This window comes from Sander lucioperca, chromosome 6 (assembly GCF_008315115.2).
Source record: "Sander lucioperca isolate FBNREF2018 chromosome 6, SLUC_FBN_1.2, whole genome shotgun sequence".
In the NCBI taxonomy this organism is placed as follows: domain Eukaryota; kingdom Metazoa; phylum Chordata; class Actinopteri; order Perciformes; family Percidae; genus Sander; species Sander lucioperca.
In genome coordinates this window covers 19,413,275-19,426,300 of record NC_050178.1, presented here as the reverse complement: position 1 = coordinate 19,426,300, position 13,026 = coordinate 19,413,275, and the positions used below count along the sequence as shown (strand labels likewise).

At 40.7% G+C, this 13,026-nt stretch overlaps 1 protein-coding gene across 12 annotated transcripts in view; it reads right to left on the bottom strand.

Moving 5' to 3' along the window:
• The window catches only part of ptprt (protein tyrosine phosphatase receptor type T), a 447,834-nt gene that overhangs the window by 379,943 nt on the left and 54,865 nt on the right, over positions 1 to 13,026 (bottom strand). For all 12 annotated transcript variants that reach the window (XM_036001937.1, XM_031277206.2, XM_036001938.1 and 9 more), the window contains exon 2: positions 4,583 to 4,708. In XM_036001937.1, coding sequence (XP_035857830.1) covers positions 4,583 to 4,708 — 126 coding nt within the window. The remainder of the gene's footprint in view (positions 1 to 4,582; positions 4,709 to 13,026) is intronic.

The window sequence follows — 13,026 nt, the reverse complement described above, 5'->3', positions numbered from 1 at the left end:
GGAGTAGGTTTAGTTTTCAACATCGGGTGGGGGTGGCGCGGGGGAGACACGTTGTAACCATGAGGTCTGGTGTGATGTGGTCTCGTCCCCCTAGAAAATTGTGAGCGTCAAAGACTCTGGTGAATTATAACGCAACAATTTGTGCCTTTTCTGAATCAATTTATGGTTGAAATGTCTTTATTTATGTCAAGGAAATTCTTCTTCTTCTGTATTGTTTAAAACTTTCTGTGGTGTTCAAAACAACAAATCTGTTAGAGACTGAGACCTTGTTAAAGCCAAAAGTTCCAAAGATGAAATCTACATCAAAGACCTGACAGTCAAAATCAGAAGAAAGCACAAGTAGACACTGTTAGGTTACTGTTTTCCGTACATGTTTTGAGCTCCCTGAATGGTTATTTTTTACCTCTTTTGGTGAGTGGGTTGTCTTTCATATCTTTTGACTATACCTCTTGGAAATATTACAGGGGGGGGGGGGGGGCATATCCCCTGCATCCCCCCCAAAATCTACGCTTTTGCTTCCAGAGATAGTAGCGTCAGTCGGTCCGGCGAAATAGCTCCACAATTCACAATTCAATATCAACCCTTTTTATAATGTATTTTTATTCTTTGGTTTTTATAACAGACTTTAACAAAGCTTGTTTTTCCAGTAGATCTGCGAGTCTTTTGGCAGTATTTGCTTTGTATTGATATAAAATGGCACTGATACTTTATATAGCAATCCAAGGTCCAGTATGAGCGCATCGGCAGACTTGACATCATGAAAAACATGACTAAAAGCTAGAGACAGACAAGAGACTGACAGACAATTTGTTCTTGTCCTGCCTTATCAGATCTATAGCCGGCAGGGCAGCGTGCAGTCAATACGTTTTCTATGAGAAGGGCTTATAGGACGTGATGGCTATTGCCTCCGACAACCACCGCCCACACCGATAGATGAGACAGATAACTGACATGAGACATATATATGGATGGAGAGACAGACATGGCGATCATGCCCGTTCAATCACATCAGATCTTCAGTACGAGATGTTGCGTGGTGAGTGCAGGGCTGTGGCTGACAGATCTCTCTCTCCATCTCTTCTGACAAGTCAGAGACAGTGATGGCAAAAGAGAGATGATGATGTATGAGAGCAATAATTGACATGACTGAGAGAAAATATATGGCAGACAGAGAGAAAGAAAGAGGGAAGAAGGGATGGATCATTTGGGTGCAATGTGAGAAAGATCAACCCGGTCTCACTCCCAACTCGTCAAATACTGACTCTTGGTCAGTTTCTCTCAGCGTCATATATACAGTACAACGCAAAAACCCCTTTAGCGTCTGCATGGAATGCCCCGGGCAGAGCAGCAGCTTGACTGCGGCGCTGTAAGATGACGTAGTATTAAGAGAGACAACGATAGCGAGTAGTATGAAAGACCGAAAATCTGCGTAAGGAGGCAAGTTGGGGTGGTTGATGGGTGAAACAACACAGGACTTTCACCCAGGAGACCGGGGTTTGTGTCCCGTTCTTGTGCCGCATCTCAGTTAAACGTACATCCCGACCCAGAGCGTCGAAAAGTGACGCAGAGAGTCCCAACCAAGCGCGCCAAAAATTGACGCCAAAGGGCTAGACGCTAAGGGAGAGTTTTTGCGTCTAACAAACGCCAAAGGCACCTAACCAAGCGTCGCTTTTTGACGCGCTGGGAATGCGACTGTGTTGGAATGATACGATGATGGTTAGAGAGACATCTTAATTCCTGAACTAGGTAAGAATTAGTTTATATGAGCCGACAGGGAACGTGTACCTGCTTCATCCCTGGTTATTTATTTCACTTATTTCAGAACTTGTTGCGGTTTGTTTTACCCAGGTTGTTTTATTTTGTTTGGTTTCCCTGTCTTTTAACACACTCTACAGATTTCACGTTAAAGTCCCTGTTGATTGTATCCCTCAGGTCTCCGTAGTAGAAAGGGGTGGGGCGCAGTGCCCCGAGAGGAGTGTTAATAAAGCGTTTGGCTGGTGATTAACTGGATGCACCATGTGCATTGCTGATTTTCATATAAAAACCTAGCTAGGTGAACCTAACAGTCGGTTACAGCACCGATCAGGAGCAGCGCTCTTACATCTCGGGACCAGCTGTCTATTTTTGGATCGCCCGCTCCCAGCTGCAGCACCCGTTAAAACCGCCCGCTCCCGCGAGATTTGTGTTGGGTCATGCGGGATCCCAATACCAATGAAGTCTTCTACTCTGTGGATCATCTCCAAGCCAGCCAGCTCCCTGCCACCACTGCTTCTGCTCAAGACTCTTTTTGTTAATAATAAACCTGTTTACACTGATCAACCAGTTCCAGTCCTTTGCTTTGGGGTCCAACTTAACCTAAAAGTACATATGTTAGGTAACTTAAGTTAGGTACGTTACGTAGGACACACAAGTTAAGAATGTTACGTAAGGTAACTCACATATATAACTTAAAATAAGTCAACGTTGACTTCTGGTTTCACCCGGGACACAAACAACGGTCTGCTGGGTGAAAGTTCCATGTTATTATGACCCATTCATCCACCACGACCTCCTCCCCACTTTGAACGTGGACTTTGATTAGAAATGTATTTGTCAAACGTAAAAAACAAAAGTAATCCTGGACAAAATATGTTTCCCTCGAAACGTAATTGAGAATGCCGTTTGTATGGGAACGTGATTTTTAGGAGTGAGGGCTGCCTCCTCAGCATCTCCTTCCTTCCTTCCTTTGAAAAAACTGCAAATGAAAGCAAGAACCTGTTACTGCCGCTGAGTCAAACGCTGGGTCTGTATGAAGTTAATTGGAGGCTCAGGGATAGCTTCTTTTGTGCACGAACACTAATAGCTCTCCTCTTGGCAACGGCACAGTAGATCATTACATCACTGACCTCGAACTATTGTGTCTGAGTGCATTCACAGTCGATTCCCTGACACCATTATTAACGTCAAAAAGGCAGACAAAAACCAGCAATCAGACACCAAATAATTGGATCACAACTTGACCATTTCCCTTCTACATCATACCCTCAAAACAGCGAAAGCTGTGTAAGATATTATATAACAACAACTGTGTTAAATAGATATATAACAACATATTCAACATTTTGGCAGATGTATGCAGTTTCTAAAGAGAAAAGCAAGAAAAAAAAAAGGAGGATGCTCTTACTGCCATGTGAATTTTAACATTGCTGAGCGATTCCGATAAACACTCATGTCAGCCAAATAAGGGACTTGAGAGAGGAGAAGGAGGTGACTTGAGATAGACAGAGGGAGAGGAAATGCAGGAGACAGAAAGTGTGAAAGAGAGAGAGAGAGTGTGTAGGGCAAGCGTGTGTGTGTCTATGTGAGAGTTAGAAAGTGAGAGAGTGGGCGAGAGAGAGCAAAAGGGCAGAAGTGTGCGAGAGAATGAGATGGACAGAGGGGCCCATCTGATGAGGGACACCCAGCTGGGGTCACGTCATGATCTGTCTACCGAGTTACATCAGTCTGCCAACGTAGAACGGACAGAAGGAGAGATGAAGATCTAAAGAGAAGTTAACATAACCTTTTCTTTCCTGTTTTTAAAATGTTAAACCTTCAATCCTAACACATCAAATATAATGTTTGCAGCTTTAACAACAAAGGGACAAAAAGTGAGTGAGTGGATACCTGTAATCGTTTAATTTCTGAAATAAAATATGTTTTTAAAGTTTTTCTTTTTAAAGATACACGCATCACTGCCAACCTGCAAAATCTAATCAGATAGTCTAAAGCAGGGCTGTTCAACGTTTTTAGGCCAAGGACCCCTCAGCTGAAAGAGAGACAGAGCAGGGACCCCTTATTATATTTTGGGCCCTATTTTAACGATCTAAGTGCACAGCGGGAAGCGCCTGGCGCAGGTGCGTTCAGGGCGGGTACGAATCCACTTTTACGAGTTTAATGTTGTTTTTTTAACTATCACACAATAATAATAATAATAACCGCAGCACCTCTAAGGACCCCCCCTAGAGGTCCTGGACCCCATGTTGAAGATCTCTAGTCTAAAGAGTCTAAAGTTGGGATTAGACCTTAAAAGGACTGCAAAGACTACACACTCGACACATAATTTCAACCAAAATGCACTGATTTTTTGTCTTTACAGTCAGAAAGTGGTACATGTGAATCAGGTTGGCGACCCCAAAATCACACATATAAGCGATATCAGTTAAAAACGTCTGCCTTTGCAATTTTATGAAGGAGGAATACAAATTTTGGATTGGATGTGGATTATTATTTTTCTTGCTATATTCATGTCATTGGAATGTTTGAAATATTGCTAATGAGAAATAGAGGCATTGACTGGATCAGAAGACAAATTATTAGAATCATTAAACACCACATACTGCTTGATAGTATCTACGGATACCAACTGGTCCAGACCAGAAAGGATGTCGTCCAACTTAGTAGGACAACTTGTGATGCTCAAATCATAATTGGCCCAACAATCATAATCTATAGGTAGGTAGGTAGGTAGGTAGATAGGCCATAAATCAAGTTTGGTAAATGACATACAATATAATCCAGAGAGCTTGAACAGAAACCCAGAGAGACAAAAGTAGAATCCTACCAGTAGGCAGAGCAGGGTCCATGGTGGGTTTTTCCCAGGAGTTGACTTGTTCCCAGGTAAATCCATTGGTTCCGAGAGAAACGCTGTACCCACAGCTGCTGTACGACTCCTCAAATGTACAGCCACCTGAACAGAGACAGAAAAAGATGCATACATTGTCAGATGGCACAGAGTTTCACTGCGACAAGCAGTTTGGGTTTAGCGTCTTGTACAAGGACAATTAAACAAGGCGGGGTTGTTTAGGGGACAAGGTGCTATGTCCACTAACAGACAGAGAACAGATGTATAGAAGTAGTTGGACTGAATCATGCAAAGACAGCTCTCAAAGTTAAGCTGGTGTAATGTATATTTCCGTTCGAAATGACAAGTGTATCGACAACTGGGGACGGCAAACAAGCCTGGAGGAAGTACTGTCAGGAATGCAACTGAGTAAGAACAACTAGTGTATCTGAAAAACTACTACATAAAAAGGGAATTATATTGATGCCGTCCATTAAAACAATTAAACGTGGGGTTTGATATAATTACGCCCTCTGTTATTCACCATATTTAGGGCCCGAGCGCCGAAAGCGGGGAAGGCCCTAATGGAACTGAAGGAATTATTATTTTCTGCAAATGCCTTTTTGAGGGGCTTGACATATTCAAAAACTCAACAAAATTGGCGGTCGCATCAAGTCTGGTGAAAATGTACGTATTTTTAGGGTTTCGGGAATAGGCGCACAAAAATGGCTCGCTAGCGCCCCCTACAAACCTTAAAAAATTGAGGCCCTGTAGTACGTTTATCGTAGACTCACGAAACTTAGTACACATATGTAACATGTCACGACGTACAAACAAGCTCATTAGAGCCATACCCTAAATCCAACAGGAAGTCCGCCATTTTGAATTGAAAGTTCAGAATTTGTGCAATTTTGGCCATTTCCACATGTCGTACTTTAACAAACTCCTCCTAGAGATTTCATCAGATCAACTTCAAATTTGGTCTGTGCCATCTTAAGACGTTAAAGATGAAAAGTTGTTAAAAGAAAAACTTTTTGTCATAGGGCATGGCCGTGGCGGGGCGGCCATTTTGTGCGTTTCGCCATCGAAACAGGAAGTGGGTGTAACTCGAGTGTACATTGTCCAATTGGCTCGAAACTTTTCATGATTCATCAGAGTCCAACCCTGAGGACAAATAAAGGCCGATATTTACTTAAAGTCATAGCACCCCCTAGTGGCAACAGGAAGTAGGCCTAAAAGTCAAGGTGCTATACTTTAACGAACTCCTCCTAGAGATTTCATCCCATGGACTTCAAATTTGGTGTGTATCTTCGCAACACCTTAAAGATGAAAAGTTATTAAAAGAAAAACTTTTCGTCAAACGGTGTGGGCGTGGTGGCCATTTTGAGTGTTTAGCGATAAACGAGAAAGTGGCTGTAACTACAGTGTACATTGTCATATCTGCTTGAAATTTCCCACAATCAACAAGAGTCCAGGCCTGAGGACATATACAGGCCAATATTGACTTTTGGTCACAGCGCCCCCCGCTGGCAACAGAAAATCAGCCTTATATGACAAACGTCATCCGATTTACATGAAACTTATAATGTGTGGTCTACATATGATACTGAGCCGCCCCCTATACTTTAACCACGCCCACTTATGCAGGCCACGCCCCTTTCATAACATTTGAACCATTTAAGGTAGAGTCTTGTGTGAGGTGTCATTGAACTCAGCAGAGAGTTCCTTCTTCATTGGTGATGGTTTGGCCCGCCCCCCTATGCTTAAGCCATGCCCCTTTCATAATTGGTGACCCGTTTAAGGTACAGTCTTGTGTGAGGTATCATTGAACTCAGCAGGGAGTTCCCTTTTCATTGGTGACGATTTGCAGTGTCTGAGTGCCACGCAAATGCACGGTCGCAAGGAGCAGCGTCTGCCAGTAACCCCGACATGCGCAGAGGCGCGAGGGCCCGTCCATCGCTGCTTGCAGCTTTAATTGTGATTACATTTACACCCCGTTTTAAAACCACATCTTCAATCACTTCAATAGGGTTTGAATTTATATGTTTTTAAGTTGTTTTTTTTAAGCTTCTGTGGCATCGTTAACCCTATTATACTAATGAAGTTATCAGCATGAATTGAAAGAGTGAGCGCACGACAGACACTGTCACTGTTTATCAGAGAAGAGAGCAGAAGGGTGGGAAATAAGTAACAGAATGAGAGGGAGAGAAAGGGAGAGAGAGTACGCCTTTATGTGAGAGAGAGTGAGGGGCAGATGAAGAGAAAGCATTATGTGTCAACATGATTAAGTCACAGAGTCTCATCGTTATTTCATGGCCCGGATAAGACACATTTTCCACCGCATTAGCCTTCTCTGCTAGCCCCGAGCACCGCACACACACACACACATATAACTGTGCTTCCCTAATTAGACATATGCTTTGACACACAACCATTTGAATTTGTTTTGAAGCATTTGAAATGGGGGAACGTCATTGCTTTATCCAGGACATCACTTAATGCTTCCTCTTTTTCTTTCTTTTATCTGCCTCTTTGTTGCTGTCACCTCCTGAGAGCGTATTTGTCAGTTTAAACAAATCAAAACGGAGAAACTTCTTGACTTTTCAACTTCAACTGTAACATGCTTGTAGATTACTCCTAAGTCATTTAATGCACTTTAGGTGCCACAGTCTTATGACCAGGTTCAAGAAATGCTAGTATGATGACATTAGCATTAAGCTCAAAGTACCACTGTGCTGTACTACAACAAATTGCCCCTTTGGAGACATGAAAAGGGTAGTGTCACAAGGCCTAAGTGCAACCTCACAAAACATGCTAGCATGGCTGTAGAATCTTAGTCTTGGTAAACCAAGAATGTCACGTGTCACTTGAACATCATATGTCTAGTTTAGCTCCAAAACCTTCCAAATTGTCTAACAAAACAAAATGCGTTCAGAAGCATCAGTAACGTTTGAAGCTTTGGATGTCATAAATGATGTGGTAATCTTCATATGACACAATTTTGGACGAAACACATAGAAATTGTACTGTTCACATTAGGGAAAGAAACACTGTTGCCTCAGTATCATCTGCCAATCATTATGTTTTTGATAGAAGTTTAAAATGAAATGAAATTTCTCTTAACTATTCAGTTTTTCTTGAGTTGCATTTGTAACACTGTAAATCAATCAATTATTCTTTTGGACTTTGACATAAACATGCTGAGTCAGCCTCATAGACTGTACAGTCTATGGTCTGCCTCCTATATTGCCTTCCCAGACCCCCTGGTGGCCAGACAGTGTTATACATATACACATACACCCTAAAATGTACAATGCAAGAAATGCATGGTATAGTTTTGATTATGCCTCTTCAAGCCTTACATCAACTGGGAAATAACATTTAAAAAAGAAGAAAGAAAACCTCCTCCACTCTATCTGTAGTCTGTGTTAAAAAAACAACCTCCAGCAGTGGGTGAAAGCTAGGAAAAACACTATTTTTCTTAAAGATATGAAAAAAGCTGTTATAAATTAATCAATACTGAGATAATTAGCCTTTATCGCCCCCTCGTTGTTCAGTGATCTCATTAGAAATGAAAAGAAATCAAAATGATCTCATTAGAATAAAAGTTACAAACACGATCAGGGGATGAGAGGGAGAAGTAGCTCCCAGCGGTAAGCGAGACTCTGCTTGTGTGTGTGTGTGTGTGTGTGTGTGTGTGTGTGTGTGTGTGTGAGAGAGAGAGAGAGTGGGTGGGTGGGTGGGTGTCAATGCCCCTGATCTAGTTCTGAAAATTCAGTACATCTCCTCCCTTTTGCACGTCTCATTGACACCATCACACAAACATAATTACACACACATGTTCTGTGTCGGAACATTTGCATAATGAAAATATAACTGCTCCACTCTGATCGGGGACGTGGGTATGAGGTTGTGTGTGTATGGTTGTGTGTGTGTGTGTGTGTGTGTGTGTGTGTGTGTGAGAGTGTGAGAGTGTGAGAGTGTGTGTGTGTGTGTGTGTGTGTGTGTGTGTGTGTGTGTGTTTGTGTGTGTGTATGTGTGTATGTGTGAGAGTATGTGTGTGTGTGTGTGTGTGTGTGTGTGTGTGTGTGTGTATGTGCGTGCGTGCGTGTGTGCGTGCGTGCGTGCTTGCATGCATGCCAGCATCTGTGTGTGTGCGCATGTTTGAGTTGCAGCTGTATGGGTTTGTGCATAAATGTATGTTAATGTGTAATGCATATGCGCGTGCATGCGTGTTAGTGTGACACCAAAACAAACATAATCCCTTCATCTCTGCTAATTAACATTCCTGTAACCAATATAATGAAATATTGATATTATGACTCAAGCATGCCAAAACACACACACACACACACACGAGAACAACCACTCAGTTTTTACTTAAAAGTTCACTTAAAAAGTTTACACAAATTTCCATCATTATTTAAATGCAGCATTCAGTTCTTTTGTTCTGCCGAAAATATTGTCAGCCGCCACGTTTGCATCCAACTGTCAACTGCAGCAAAACAATCAGCTGTTGTGAGTAAACCAGCTTCCTGAATGACAACAAAATGCATCTGGCAGGTCAATTGAAAACACACACTGTAAACCTTTGATACAAATTTACAGCTAAAATCTCACCGTATCTTACCATTTTAATGTTATACAGGATCATACTGTAAATGGCAATGCATTCTGGAAAATATAAAAATAATAATATTAAAGCACTGTCTGCGAATGTTACAGATTACAAGTATTTACTGTTAATACCAATGCATCTTGGGAAAATAAAGGAAAAGGAGGGAATTACACTGCAGCCAGCATATTATTGCAAATTAAAATAATACAGTAAGAAACTGTATGCCTATTTACAGTAAAATACCATAACATTTTAAACCAGTTACTTACTGTAAATAAACAGTAGGTGACTGGCGAAGCTGCTGCCAGTATATTACTGTAAAATTACGGTAAAAAGTTTTACAGTGGCAGCTTGAATCTTTATTTCAAATGATTAGTGTGAGAGATGTGTGACAGTCATCAATGATAATAAATTGAATGGTATAAAGTTATAATATCCTAGCTGATCACTCTGCTCTCTTATTTCCCTGTGACATCACATCCTTTTTTGATGCTGATTGCGGGCTATTTTGTTGGCCACGCAGGTGGTAATAAAGGTGCCTTGATGTGGCAGCAGGAATAAAACCTCTCATTTGAATTTTATGTTTTCAAACATATTTTAAAAGCCAGATTCACAAAAGCTACTAAAAGGCACAAAGGCAGCGATTGAAAAAAAAAAAAAAGGGATCTGTAACCATTGGACAATCATCTAGTTGAGAGAGCTTCACATTTATTTGACTGTACAGTATATGCATAGTAAAAAATTATGAAAAAGTATACTCTATAAATCACACATATTTGTAAAAGTTTTAATTGTTGTTTTTTCTAAGTATGCCAAAAGTAATATGTAATGTTTCACCTTTGTTTAAAGTGCCCATATTATGAAAAAAATCACTTTTTCTGGGATTTGGGTTGTTATGTTGTGTCTCTGGTGCTTCCACACACATACAAACTTTGAAAAAAATCCATCCATGCTGTTTAGAGTGAGATACAGTTTCTGAATGTGTCCTGCCTTCAGTCTCTGGGTGAGCTGTTCAAAATCGGCACGGCTTGTGACGTCACAAGCCGAAATGAGCAGGCTAACCGCAACCATTAGCTCGTTCTCAGTAGCAAAGCACTGCTACAACACACACAAGTTCACCATAATCTACAAAAGAACTACTTACATGTGCGCCCTCATTTAGAAGTCTCCCAGCTAATCCTGCCTTGTAACGGACCGAAGTCAGCCTTTCTTTTACTGTCTATGGAGCTAGCTAGCTGAAATGATCTACATCTGAGCTACTGGGCATGTGCAGTGCAATCAAAGATAGTACAGAAGAAGAAGAAGAAGAAGAAAAGAGGTCTCACTCTGTAGCTAAAACAGAGACCAGCTGAAAAGAGGATCTGCAGCAGTGAGAGAGAGCGGTGCAGTACAACAAAAATAAGGTGTTTTTTGAAAATTAAACCATGTAAACCTATTCTGGTACAACCTTAAAATACAATTATGAACCTGAAAATGAGCATAATATGGCTGCTTTAAGTAATTAAAAGGTGCTCTGCCACACAAAACCGTTTTTACTTGCATTTTTTTTTTTAATATGTTAGGTCCATGCGTGTTTGTGTTATGTGGTGAATGTGAAACTGAACTGCTACTGTACCTCCTCTGTCAGCTCTAGCCACTGAAAAGAAATAAGCGGAGAAATCAGGCCAGTTACAAAAGCTGGTCAGTCTGATGTGTTGTTGCCTGAGCTCATTGCTATTCATGACCTCGCCCAGTTGCGCTGGGTAAAGGATGCTGATAGCCAGGCTCTCATTGGCTAGCTGTTAGCCAATCAGAGTCAAGCAGCTTAGCTCGTTGAATATTAATGAGAACAGGCACAAATCGAGCCGAGTCTTCCTGCAGGATTTCTATACCACGCTAGAATGGCTTGAAACAAGGTAACCAAGGCATTTTTTCCACAAAAAAATGTTGAAGAGTCCATGGTAGAACTTCAGACATTACCACAAAGTAATGAAATACGTGTGGCAGGGCACCTTCAAAGCAATTTATGTCTTCCGTTCTTTCGTCATGCATGATGTAATATACCTGGATGATGGGAAGTGCTGATTCAGTAGCATTAATCATAAGGTAAACAAAAAATCTAATTATTTGTCTTATTTAAGGAATAGCATCAACACAAACACAGAATGGTTGCCCTCTCAGAACATAATCTTTGACTTGCTTATTTTGAATGGCTGGGATGAACCTCTCACCTTGTTTTTCTGCGCTTGTCAAACAGAATTATTTATCAAAAAACTAATTTACTTCAGTGGGGAGCCAGAAAGGAGCAGAAATTTGATTGTTTTTTAATTAAATGTTTCATGTATGTGAGAGCTCGTTGGACATTTTCTCTTCAGCACCTGCTAATCTGTATATCAAACCCTGTGGGTCCAGGAGAGAAGCCCCTCCAGGCATTCGCTCACTGTGCTCTTTTAAAACTTGTTTGATAATTGAGTCATTCCACGTCTTCACTAAATAGACCCAATGAAATTTGCTTTTTCAATTAAAAACTGTTATTGTCGACAAATTAATAACTTACAGGGACTTGTTTTGATGTAATTTGTTTGTTCAAAAAAGACTTTCTCTCCAAAGTGTAAAAAGCAGAATTACTTTTCACAGAATGGATTGTTAATGGGAATGTGCAAAATCAGACACATTTCAAAAAGTAAGAGCGCACTGGTGAAATACAAAATAAATAACCGTTTGAGATCTCTCAATAAAATTCACTTCCTGTCCATTTTGCAACAAGTCCTCCAACTCACACAACTTGTTCCTACCCAGTAATACAATACTAATAAGATCAACACGTCCTCATATCTAAACCGTACGCTCGCAGTTTTATTAAACGTGGTTACTGTCGGTTTGGTTAGGTTTAGGCAACAAAACGTATTGGTTAGGTTTAGGAAAAGATCAGGGTTTGGGTTAAAATGAGTATGTTTGTTGCGTTATAGGGCTGCACAATTAATCGCAATATGGACTGGTGCAATATACCAAAATTGCAGAATGGGGGAGGGTAGGGCAATATTTGTTAAAGGCAAAATATGTGTCAAACTATTCAAATCTTTGTTTGGTACAGATCCTCGCAAAAATTCGTTGAATATTTTAATATTGTTCAATGAAAATGAGAACAATGATCCAAAAATGATCATTCTATCAAATATTGTTAATCATATCGCAATCGCAAAATCAGTTAAAAATAAACGCAATCAAATATTTTCCTCATACCGTGCAGCCCTATTACGTTATTTAACTTACATGACGTAGTTACGTTCAATGTGACGTAGTTAGGTACATAACTGTCACGGAACTTAACGTACGAGTTGACTTCCTCGTGTTAGTTCAAATAAGTAAACGTTGACTTCTGCTTTCACGCGGGACCTGAACAGCCGTCTCCAGGGTGGTAGTCATGTTTTAGTTTGAGCCATCCATCCACCCCGAACGGACTTTCTCGCTCTTTATACTACATCACCTAGCCGTGGTCTTTTTCTCCTGTCATAATTACTTCGGCCACTAGAGGTCACCACCACTATTAATGTAAATATGGGTCATAAAAAGCTGCTTGTACAAATGAGCTATGGGGTCGTTTTTTTGGGGAAGGACTGTCTCCTATTTTGAGTGATGGATTTCAAATGATGGTTTAATTAGAGGTTGTGCGTGCGTGGGTGTGTGTTTCTAAGTAAATCTAAGTAAGTAATTTTCTAAATAATAAAATCTGTATGATCTCTTATTTCCTTTCCCTCACTAAGTTGAAGTCATTGTACTGTTCATTCATGACCACACATGCAACATGGCATTATAACTACATCAAAATATAATGTGTATTATAGTC